The following is a 12,977-nucleotide window of genomic DNA, read 5'->3' as shown; positions in this document are numbered from 1 at the left end:
ATCGGAAATAACAAATTTTTAACATAATTAATAATAATTGAATAGTACATTAAACAATGATTAAAAATTAATTATTTCTTAATTAACATCGAAACTTGTTTTGTTAACATTTGGCTTGAAAAGTTTGTGGGAGACATAGGGGGGGGGGGTTATCAAAATTTTGCCCCGGGTGCAAGAAAGGCCAGAACCGCCACTGAGGTTGACAAGGCTCTATATAAAGTAATTATAGGCATGGTTAGAGAAGCGAACTGTTAATAATTTTGACTAAAGGAAACTAAAAGTTTTCTTAAGTCATGAAGTACAGTCACCTTAATCTGATTATTTTAGTCAGATATGGTACCGCAGAACTTTAAAGCAGTGAACATCTTATTCATGTCACATACAACAAATACGAAGTTGTTTCCAACTTAGTATTCTGCTTTGTTGATAAGAGGTTATATCTACCCAATTAATTATGATTAATAGATTTAATGAGAAAAAATGGAAGAAATTATAACCTGGTTATTTTTCATAATAGCCCGGCATTATGACTAATTACTTGCTCTGTGATAACGCTGAGAAATCACAGTTTCCGGGTCAAGAAAGTGTCATTGTCCTTTCAGAGCAGATTTTTATGCTTATCAATTTGGAAATACAATCTTTTTTTTCTGTCGCCTACAGTGATAATTTTCTCAGGTTGGGGAGGGTCAGATAGAAACGTAAAAATTAAGTGGATTATTTGTAAAATTGTAGTAAAATCGTAGATTTTTTCGGAAGCATGCTTTTGAATTCCACTCCCTCAACGTTCGATCCTGCATCTAAGTTGTACGTCTGAAATTTTTTCCCCAAAATGTGGAAGATTCGGATTTGGGATTTTCAATCCCTTAGGAAAGTTTTATAATTAAGTTTTAACTAGAGTATTTGGACAGCGCCCCTAACCTAACCTTACCCCCTTAATGTGGAAATATATAACCCAAATTGTACAATTCCAATGTCTTCTGTCACCCGTCGTTTGTCTTTGTGGGTATGCTCTTACTAATAAATCACTACAGAACCAAGCTCTCTGAGACCAGCACAGTGCACGGTGCTCCTTCATTGCCATCTATTTAAAGCTTCACTCTTTACCCCCTGTTCCAGTTCCAGTTTCCTTTCAGTCTTTCCTTATCACCTCTTCCAAACACTGTCAGGGACAACATGCTTTTCTTTTGTCCCCGTCTGGATGGTTAAGAAGCACAATTTTTGGCAATTTATTCACAATGCACAATTCCACTCCCCCCAACGTTCGTGCCTGTCCCAAAGTTGTGCGCCTGAAATTTTATTCCCCAAAATGTGAAAGATTCGGATTTGAAATTTCCAATCCCTTAGGAAAGTTTCATAATTAAGTTTTAACTAATAATACCATAACGTAATAAATTTTGTGAATTCTACTGTTTTGGGCGAAAAATCACAAAATTATCACAAATAAAGTGTAGGCGATTAAGAGGTATGATGATTACATTTTAAAATTTAGTGTTAAAAGTTATTCTGGAATCGTTTGCTACAACCTACGAGTCTTAAAGAATTTAATCACCTTCCTCAGTGTAACCAAGGCTACTGTTTGTGAATTTCAGCTAGTTCCTGATTGGAACTAGAAAGAGAGAAACTAAAAGACTACTGTTCAAGAAAGTTTTCTAATGCTGTTCTGCGAAATTAGTCAATGTGTAGTTATGTTGTTTTTCTTCTTTGTGTGGTCATTCCTTATGTGCTTGGATTTCTTAAGCTTTATGATTTAATTTTGGTATTTCACACAAGCCAAAAAACATCCAAAATATCAAAGCTTAAAAGTTGCACCGATAGGCCATGGTGATAATGTTAATGGAATCAATTAGCTTCAAATGTATTCATTCGCTTAATCAGGATGCAATATTGCTTACATATGTTCTTAGAGAATGATTTAAACTTACCCAAAAAGAGGGAAATTTTTCTTTTCTAAAATTTTTAACCAATCTTCAACGTGTTTTTTCAACCCCCCCCCCCCAAAAAAAAAAAATACATAAGTGAATTATTAAAATGTTAATTCTGTTGATAGATAAAGCTGCATCTCAGCTACCGAATGATAGCAGCATTGTCGCCTTATGTTGTACCATTAAACCCTAGGACTTATTTAATAGCAAATAGATTATAGAAAAATAACATACTAAAAACTTCCAGAAAACTTACTATGGCAGTTATCTGGTGGAAAAAGTGCACAGGATTTCTTGGTAATACCAAGTACCGGTAATACCAATGTCAAGATATTCAGTACCGAACAATTATTTAAAATAAGAATTTAAAAATGCTTGGGATAAAATCAAATTCCAAATAACGTAAAATCGGTAGTGCTAATTCTTGAAAAATTTTGGAGGTGAATGTATTTCTCAAAATACAGGGGGAGAGGCAATTTTTTCGTTTTTTTTTATTGTAAATAGAAAAAAAATGTATTTTTCAATGAAAACATAAGTTGAAAATATTTTTTTTAATCTAAGGGGAGGTGCAAGTGCCCCCTCCCCAATTAGTGCCACTGCCTAAAACTATGACGAATCAAAAATTCGCTTCTATTTCTGTGCTGAGTTATATCTAAAGATTCTTGTTTAAAATCTGTTTTTTTTCAGTTTTGTACTTTCACGTGATTCCTTGGTGGGGAGCAATCGCGATAGGTTGTGGAATTGCCATTCTTTCAGCTTTAGTTGTTCAGTTCTATGTCGTCCCGAAGCAAAGGCGTGCTATATTAGGTAAGCCTCTTATTTTTGAGATTATCCTAGGAAAACATTCATCCTTGAAGTAACAAAATTGTTTTAAAAATTCTTTAAAAAATACACTTTTTTTATGAATAACCTTAATATGGATTGAAAATACGGAGAAAAGTATCACTCTTTTCGGTTCGCAGCTGTGATGAATTTATCCTGGATTTAATCCAAAATCTCATGATCGTCACGCTTTTCCCCATCGGCGAGTTTCAGCTTAAATAGTCCCTCTCCCCCTCCCAAAAATTTGCCCCCATCTCCCGAAAAAAAATAGGCTATCCTCGATATATGTTTCCGTTCCAACATGCAAAACTAGAGGAATATGCATGTTTCCTCTTCTTTTCTGTTTACTTTTCTCACAACGACACAACGTTCTTCCTAAGGATTGTATTCTTCTTCCCTTAGGAAGCGAATCATTTTCCCCTGCAAAGCGACGCTTCAGTTCTTAGAAAGTAATCAAGATTCGAAAGAAAAGAATGAAGCAAAGAAATACAGAGTGACTAGGTCTTAAGTTTCTTTACGCTTCCAATGAACTGAATTGAGTGGTAGTATGGATTATAGTAGTACTTCACGCCGAGCAGTCTTACCCTTACAAACTTTAAGTTTGCCCATTTTTCTTAATTTTTTCCTCTTGCCCCTAAAATAGATCCGTGCGTACGTAGCCAGAGAGAGGCACAACAAAAAATAAATGAGTTTTTTTTTTTTTGAGTTCTGAGTTCTTTATTTAACATTAAAATCCATAAACAAAAAAATTACTTCAAGACAATCTCCCCCATAAGGCTCCATGGCCGGGAAAGAACAGGGGAGAAAAAAAATACCAACAACAAAAAAATATAAACAAAAACCAAAAATTGAGTCGCCCACCTTAATAATCTCCAAAAAATGACAAGCTAGGCAGGGGGTAGCACATGATTTCACCAACTCAATTAAATATCCAAATCAATCCAGAGACATCAACTCCAAGGGAAACCGGAATAAAAAATAAAGACAAAAAAAAAAAAACAACAAACAAACAAAATTATTTACTAGCTAGAAAATCTCTAACATAATTTTTGAACATATCAAACGAGTGGCAGCTTCGTATGAACTCTGGGAGCGTGTTCCAGATCCTGTTGCAAGCTGTCAGAGAGTTGAAGTCAGACCTCACTGACGGTGTGTGAAGAACCAGTAAATTGTTGGAAGTGCGGAGATGATAAGTCGATTGATCAGAAACAAAAGATATATTATTACATAGGACAGCAGGAAGATGGCCGTGCAACTGTAAAAAAACGAAAGAAGAACAAGAAAGAAAAATAGAGAGATTTCAAATCAAGCAAGGGTTTAAGTGAAAAACGGTTAGTTTCCTGAATAAGAGTCCTTGCTTTATCATAAAGTTTTGAACGTGGCTTCAGAGACGAGGGAAAAGTTGACATCCAAATAACAGAACAATATGAAACATAAGACTGAACTAGGCTGCAGAACAAGAGTCTAAGAATCGACCCTGGAGTTTTCTGAAGAAAATTGATAAAAATCATAAAAACGAAGATATCCAAGTAGAAAGTATCAGGGTGTTCGGTTTTGGTCTAAAACCCAAGACTAGACTTTGAGCTCAAGTTCCCTAGGAATGCTTTGTGTCTTAGAGAGTTTTACGAAGTTAGAGATAAGATACTGAATATTATTAAAATGATTTTCAAAAAGGGAATGTACTTTGGGATCTAAGGAAAACTTTAATCAAACCCCTTCTTCCCAGGGATAGGAAGCATGAAATTAGGTGATATAGATTTTTTTTACTCAGGCAGGAAGGATGGGGTACATAGACAGGGAGTAGGGCTCATGATGAATAAGGGAGCTGCTAAGTCTTGTTTAGGCAGGGAAGGTATTAATAATAGAATATTAATTGCTCATTTTACGACTAAAAAGTCCAGGGTGTCAGTTATTATAGTTTATTCCCCTTTAGAACCGACTGACGGAGATACTACTGACTCAGATGAGTTTTACTTACAGCTACAGGAGCAAATAGATAGGGTCTCAAGTAAATATGGTGTTTTTACTAGGAGATTTTAACGCCCAAGCCGGTAGAAATAGGGATAGATGGTATTCTAGCCTAGGTAAATTTGGTGTAGGAAAAGAAAACAGTAATGGCTACAGACTTTTGTAATTTTGTAGGTATAACAATCTAGTTATAACCAATATGGTGCTTGGTCTTAAAATGGCCCATAAGTTTACACGGTACTCACGTGATGATAAGACAGCAAATCTTATTGATTATGTTATAGTAAACCGAAGACTGGCAGGATCAATACAAGATACTAGGGTGTTTAGGAGTGCTGTTATTGATGCTAAAGGAAAGATCACCATGTAGTAGTGTCTAGGGTTAATTTAAAGCTAGAATTTCGGAAGGGTAACCACCCCTGGGAAGTTATGATGTTGGTAGACTCCAGGATGAGGATCTGAGAGAAAATTTCCAGGAACAGTTGAATACTAAACTTGAGAGTTTAAAATTTCACAATGTAGAAGATGGTTGGAATAATTATAGAAAAACAATCTATGAAGTTGTTGATCGTGTCTTAGGGAAGAAAGTTAGGACTGCAGCTAGGCATATTAGTGAAAAAGCTTATGTTTAATAAAGAGGAGAAGGGATTTGTACAAGAATTATCTGAGTGATTGTCATATGAAAACAAAAGGAATGTAAAGAAAGTGGAGAAAGCATTAAAATATGAACTAAGGAGGTGTGAAGTGGAAGCCATGGATAAAATTACCAAGGATTTGGAAGACGCAGCTAGACGGCATAATAGTAAAATATTGTACCAGTATGTTAATAAATGAAGAGGGAGTAGTCAATCTGGACTTATCCCAGTTAAAGATGGGAAAGGGGCCACAATTAGTGATAAGGAAAGAGTTAATGAGAGATGGTCAGAACATTTTGAGGATGTGCTAAACCGAGATACAGTTGCAGGAAAAGATATAGAGGAAAATGAAAAAGTTTGTGATATCTTTGATGTGAAGGAAGATTTGTTTTGTGAGTTAGAATTTGCGACAGTACTAAAAGAATTAAAAATAATGAGGCTCCAGGTGCTGATAGTGTGGTAAAATGAGTTTCTTAAATATGGTGGCTCTGAGGTTAAAAATAAGCTAGTGAAGATTATGAATATGATTTTTGAAAAAGGGGAAAAGGTCTTATCCTTGTATTGTATACCAGACAAATACATTAAAGTGATTAGTGCTATGTACGAGAATAACACTGCTGCGGTTAAGGTAGGCCAAAGGTTAGCAGCTGGTTTTGTATTAAATCAGGAGTTAAGCTGGTTTGTGTTCTATTCCTTTTTATAAGGATCACCTTGATGGACTTTGTCGCAAGGAGCACAGGAAAGGCAATGGGAGACCACGGAATCAAATGAGGAGGAAAAACTTTCCTGGACCTAGATTATGCTGACGAGTTAAGCATCCTAGATAAAAGTGTTAGAAAAATGAATGAACTATTAGAGGTTTTGCGTGTTCAGGGTGGTAGAATAGGTTTGAAAATTAATGTTAAGAAGGCTAAGTAGCTACGGCTAGGAATAAGTGAAGATGAACAGGTGACGTTGGGTAATTAAAAGATTGATCAGGTGGGCAGCTTCATTTACCTTGATTGTATTATTTGTAAAGACGGTGGGAGCAGTGAAGATGCCAAGTCTTAGGGTGTTTTTTCACAGTTAAAGTAAGTTTGGAAGAATAGGAAGATAAGTCTGCAAACCAAGATAAGAATATAGGAAGCTACAGTGATGACTATGGTAAAATATGGCTCTGAAGTATGGGAGCTACGAAAAGCGAATGAAGATTTGCTAGATGTTTTCCAGAGAAATTGCATACGGATTGTTCCGGGTATCCGGCTGACTGACCATATTTCAAATAGTAGGCTGTACGAAAATGTGGTTGGATCCTGCTTTCTAGGGCTATAATGAAAGAAAGGTTGAGATGGCTAGGGCACTTTCTGTGGATGAAGGATAACAGATTGCCCAATATTGTGCTTTTCGGCCAACTCTCTAGGGCTAAACGGAAAGCAGCTCGTCCTCGTCTGGGGTGGGAGGATGTCATAAAGAAAGATTTAAAGTAAACGATAACTTCCTGGGAGGTGTCAAGAGGGAGGCTTTGAATAGATTGGGATGGAGGAGGAGCGTGCGTAGCTGTGTTTGCCCCAGGAAGCTTGGTGAGTTGGTGCTGTGGTGAGTTGGTAGTAGTAGTAGTAGTAGTTATAAGGAAGGTAAATAGAATGAGTCTATTAATTACAAAAACACTGACTTTATTTCAATTATTAGCATGATAATACTGTTTACATCAACTTTTAGATTAATAACTGGGAAATTGTCTTAATTACAGAACCCCATAGTCTTCAGTTTTATAGGCTATGAAAAGATATTTTATTCAACTGATAGAAAAGGTGTAATGAAGATCCTATTCTTGTATTGTATACCAGATAAGAGCATTAAAGCGGAGAATTATATTGCTGTGGGTAAGGTATGAGGTTGGTTAGTAGTTGGTTTAATGTTGAATCAGGTGTTGTATCCCCATTTTGGTTTTAAGAAACACGTCAAAGAATATATGAGAACATTATATCAAACGAGAAGGTACAACTCGCTTAGAGTTAGATAATGTAGATAATTTGAGTGTCCTAAATAAAATTTGTTGTGAAATGACTGAATTTTTGGAAGTTTTAAGAGTTCAGTGTGCAAGAATAGATTTGAAAATTAATGGCAAACGGACTAAGTTGCTTGGACTAGGAACAAAAGAGGATGAAGAGGTGATGCTAGGTAACGAGAAAATAAATCAAGTGGATGGCTTCATCGATCAGGAAGAATATTTTGGAGATAACCTAAATCAAAAGCTCAAATGAAGAAGCTATCATAAAATGCAAAGAATGAACTGCTACTAAAATTAAAAAAGTTTAACCCAATGTTAAAATTTTTATTTGAATCTTCATCGTAAGAGAACCACTACCTGTGGTGACGGAAAATAAGCATACAACAAAAATAATTCAAATGGGGTAAAAAAAACTTTAGCGCCTAATATTCGTAGTTGCCTATCTTGACCTACTTCACCCAAAATTGTTGCCATAATCCTATATACTTACTCAAAATACTTACTCAAAAATTCCTCTTTTTCGTTGACTTGTTTGAAATCTTTGTCTATATAAGTTTAAATGAAATGTATGGACTCTTATATATTGTTTATGCTTATGCAAGCAGAGACTAGCTTCTGTATTTAAAGCTTATAGTTTTTAGGTAGAAAAACCCAGGTTATATTGCATTTCACGGTATTTTCTTTGATATTCCTAGGATTGAAGGGGATATTTGCCAGTTACCATTGTGTGTGCTTGTATCGTCTTAAAGAACTTGTCTGATTTTAATTCTACTCGAACATTAAAATTCCTTTTGTTGTAGATGCCTGTATTTGTCTATCCCTCATTAATGTTCCATTATAAGTTAACTTAATTTGTAATTCTGTTTAATAGCTTGTGTAGAAGTTCATTTTGTCCACGATTGGTTTGATAATTCAAAAAGAATATCGTATTGTTTCACATCCGGAAGCCTTTAGTAGCCGAAAAAAAAAATTAATTTAACAGAAAATAATTGATACTGTGTGGGTGCAAAGCTTGGATAAGAACACTTTTCTATGCTTAAAATATGTTTACATGAAATTTTAACTTGGGAACCTCTGACACATAAATTGCGACTTAAGGGAATCAATATGTCATAGTTATATCGTTTTGTGGTTATCTTTCCCCCCAAAAAGTTTTAGAGTCAATGCCTGTACTATTTGTATAACTAGGGGGAGGGGTTAAGGTGGCATAGCCCCCCTATAATAGCTTGAGTCTACTCTTGAATGTTCCACCATAGTAGAATCAACGTGAAGTTGAATATTTTGGCCTTCACCGTATCCTTTTATTGTTCATGTTATAGTTTAAAAGGAATACACTATAAGAAATTAACTTAATACTTACAAAATATAATTTTAATACAAATAGAGATGCAAAATAATTTTGACAGTTCAAAAAAACTTCGAGAAAATCGCTATTACCAGTTTAAATTGCCTCCGAAGTGACAGTCTAGGCTTTATGTCCAGTTATTTATTTCACCTTCTGATCACTAGTGTTATGTTTTAAAAGGAAAACGATTTCCAAAAGTTGCTTTATCTTGCACACATCGACAGTTATGGACAAATTTGTAAAAAAGGAAAATGTACAAAAGCACCTGGATGCCTATAGCTATGTGTGGGGGGCGGGGGATTGAAAATCTAAGCTTTTATTCTAAATCTAAGTACAAAAGTTAACGTGGAAATGGGATTTCGCCAATGAAAGTGAAGATAAGAGGGTATGTTTTCAGTTTTGGATTTTGCCCTCCTTGCCATGTTTGTATTTTTGTTTTAGATTTGTTTAACTTCTTCGAGTTTTCAGGTCGCGCAACGAGACAGACTAATGGCGAAGTCGTATTTACTTTCGGAGAAGGAGGAGGTAAACTGGTTGCTAGAATTGCATTTTGCACGCATTCCTAAGTTAATATTGCACGCTGCTTTCTTTAACACGTTGTGTTCTGTAGCAACTAACTAATTTCGTTTTCTATACTTTGTATATTTATTTATCCTTCTCCACGTGCCTTGCTACTCTATTTTTCTACCTTTTGATTCTTATTGATGACTAACCATTCAAATTGGGATATTTAGTAATCATTGATGTTTCATAATTATTATTTCTGAATTAACTAAAAGATAGTATTGACAAAAGATATGTAAGATAGGCTACGTAACATACCGTATTTGTAGATGGGTATAGCGTAGTGCAAAGACTTAGGCTGAGGGCCCATAAAAAACCTACCTGTTGACGCATCAGCGTTCCCGCAGGCACGCGAGGAAAAATAGTTCTATGTTATTTAGTAGATCCAAATTTCTATCAAGTGAAAAAGGATAGGTGGAAAATCGTCGCACTCTTTAAGCGCTTAATTTTTGCTGAAACATAATTACATTTGCTGTCTTGTAATATGAACAGGATACTCATTAGTTGTCATTTTTATTAATATTTTTTTTTAGCAGAATGATGCTTTAAGTCATATTTCCGGTCTGTCTAGAGGCCTAAAATGGCAGGTCTTAACTCCAAAGAAGGAACTCGCAAGAAGCAAGATTATGCTTCTAGTTCTGCCTCCTTTATTGTTCGGTTTAAATGGCTTCGCCGTAATTGCGTCCTATTGTGAGTGTTCCCACATAAAAAAAAAGAAGAAAAAGCTTAAATCCTCGCCTTAAAAGCCTTATCTGTTGACAAGAAAACCTCAAAATATCTCCAAAGAAAATTGGCAAATGGTAATCTTGTGTAATGTTTCCGAATAGTCTTTTTCTCTAAGGTATTGGGTCTTTTTCTTAATAGGTGTGCGACATGGTACAAAATAAGATGGATATTCCGTGAGAAAGTATTTTTAAACGACACTTTTCCATGATCGCCTGTCTTCTGTGGGTGTTTATAATTTTTTTGTTGAAAATTTTTCCATTAGCAAGTACGTATTTGAATAAGCATTTATTATTACATGATTGCCCGATTATAAATTATTTAAGTATTCATATTTTTTTTCTGGAAAAAAATTATTTCAGTTTGTTGAAATGTATTGTGCAGAATTCCGTTAGTTGTGGGAAATTTTTTCTCACAAACCAAAGTTGAATGTCATGTACGCGAAGCATACAGAACCAATCAATCAATCAATCAATCAATTTATTAATACTAAAAGAAAAACTATTACAAAAATTCCTTGTATAATTCCTTTATTCAACCTTTGAAAATGTTCGGCATAAAAGCTGGGCTTAACCAAGCAAACTTTTTTAAGCATTCTGGCCTGCTTCAGATTTTTGGAATATAAATAAAGAAAAGAATATATTGGAAAATACAGCTTTGAGGTTCTCGGAATTATAATATAATTTTTTCCTAAAATAACTTCTATAAGCAGTATGCTGAAAAAACTCAAATTCACATGATTTCTTTTAAAATTGAAGGTACTTTATTCTCTTGAAAAGTAACGTTAAATACGGTATTTAAAGTATTTAAAATCTTTCAGTGTTTCAAATTTTTAAAAAAATTATAAATGTATAAACTATTTTATAAGGAAAGTATTATGCAAGAATTATAACAGATATTTTGAATGTACTTTTGGGGCCTTTTTTTAAGCGAACAGAAAGCAAACAAACACATAAAGTATGGGCTGCTTTAGATCATAGTAACAAGAATACAAAAAGAGGGAGGCAAAACAAAAATGAAAAAAAAGTGGCAAATTTATATCCGTAAGTAGACCGGCACGTATCTCACAGAAGTTCGAACGTTCAGCCATGATAATTTGTTTGAGCCCGCCATACAAAGGAAAAAGTAGTAATATAACAGCAGAAGAACTGTGTACATGTATACAGAAAGAATACACCTCACACAAATGTAGACAGCATCGATTCTCGATACTAATTTCCGTAGGTAAAGACTTGAACAGAAGCTCGAACGGTTTTTAACGGCCTACAACTTCTTGGTTTTCAATAACTTGTAGTTGGACACATCTGAACGATTTGATTAGATGGCGTGGGCACGGAAAATCAATGTCTGAGGTCTAATGATGACTAGGTAAATCCTGTTTGGCACACTAAGTGTGAGAATCTTGAGGTCATCTCGACTCGAGTCCTCAAATACTTAACGGAAGGGGAAGGAATTACCTAATCTGCGATTATTCTGTTAGTTTTAGCATTATGAATCGAATCTACTTTAAAATTACCTTCATCCTAATTAATCTTTAGATTGCTGTGTTTTTTTCTATGATGTTTCTCAAAGTTATGGATCAAACCAGAAGTCTCGTCAATCAATTACTTTTATTCTTAAGTCGCGCTGAAAATCAAAATAGTGTTCCCCATTGACTGATCTAAAGATATCGGTTTTCCTACTAGATTTCTCTCGGGTGTTCTAGATCTATTCAATTGTCATGCTTCTGGATCTCAGAATCTAGATCCTTATGGTTTCCCCCATTGCATGACTTTCCACAGTTCCAAGGAGCCAATTAAAATGTGTATACGCAAAACCTATAAGATCTGTATTCGTACAACTCAGGCTCAGCTTGGTCATTCAAAACCATTTGTATTCTGCGTTTTTTTGCGGTTTGGAGCATAAATTGATAGCTACGGCCCTCCCATTTAATAACGCATTCCCTGCAAAATAGCAGTTTTGAGGTAAACCACTTTTAAGATTTTAAGGGTTATGCCCAGAAGAAACTACAATACGCTATCTTAATCATGTAACCATCCAAATTTCATTTTATGGTTAAGATGAATATGTATTGAAACGCAAAATCGCTAGGCTCGAAGGAAAATACGCCTAAATAAAATCTTGGACTAGGTCAAGGTCTAGGACTAGATCTTCCCCCGGAATGTCTGTCTGACTCGTAAAGATGTAACAAAAAGGAATATAAACAGATTTTGATGCGTTTTTAAAGTTTATTTGGAATCCCCAAAAAAATTCTGGGTACGACCCTGGACTAGGGTATATCTAATCGGTTAGCTTCACAAGCTCACCATTTGATTCACCAGTAAGATAACCTAAAAACTAGCGCATGCTTATCTCAGACCCGTAAAAAGGCAGGGTACGCGTGATTAAGCGGGAGGAGAAAAACAGTACTTCTGATAATTTGAATTTGTGCATAATAATCCTATGAATTTGTATAAAAATAATTTATTTATAACAATTGTAGGCGTTTGTATAAAAATAATTCTTGTATTATTAATATTGGCTTTACTTAAAGCTACGCCAACAAAGGATAACTTATCCAATTACGTCATATGGCAATACTGAATTTAATTCTTTCAGCCTTTATTAGGAGCAAGAGAGCAGAGAATTGTAACACACCCTACAAGATAATGCTGCAACTACCCCCTCTTCCGCTAGGAAGACATAGCTAGATAAATATGACATTTTTCAGCCCAATTATTTTATTTCTAATTTTTGCCCCCCCCCCCCCGGGAAAATTTACGCGGGTGGTCTTAGCTATATGAGCTACAGTTTTTTCTTAAGGAAAGGGAGATGATATAATTGTTATGCCGGTTTTACATTTCAGGAAAAATATAAAACAGTGTTTCAGCAGTCTTTTTCCTCTGATATGGTCAGTTTCACATCCACGAAACATGTAGTAAAATTCTACTTAGTTTAATTTTGGCTGTGCTTAAAATCAGCATTAACACAGTATTCGCTTCCATTTTATTTTGAAATGCATGACCTGA

At 35.0% G+C, this 12,977-nt stretch overlaps 1 protein-coding gene across 3 annotated transcripts in view; it reads left to right on the top strand.

The window, feature by feature from the left end:
• Positions 1–12,977, top strand: part of LOC136032179 (sodium-dependent phosphate transporter 2-like) — a 72,424-nt gene that overhangs the window by 38,332 nt on the left and 21,115 nt on the right. For 2 of the 3 annotated variants that reach the window (XM_065712372.1, XM_065712371.1), the window contains exon 7: positions 2,610–2,729. In XM_065712372.1, coding sequence (XP_065568444.1) covers positions 2,610–2,729 — 120 coding nt within the window. Of the gene's footprint in view, positions 1–2,609; positions 2,730–9,150; positions 9,208–12,977 lie in introns of all 3 variants that reach the window. The other variant, XM_065712370.1, reaches the window with a different exon arrangement.

Source organism: Artemia franciscana, chromosome 10, assembly GCF_032884065.1.
Source record: "Artemia franciscana chromosome 10, ASM3288406v1, whole genome shotgun sequence".
NCBI classification, from domain to species: Eukaryota; Metazoa; Arthropoda; class Branchiopoda; order Anostraca; family Artemiidae; genus Artemia; species Artemia franciscana.
This window is presented reverse-complemented; position numbering and strand designations above follow the sequence as displayed.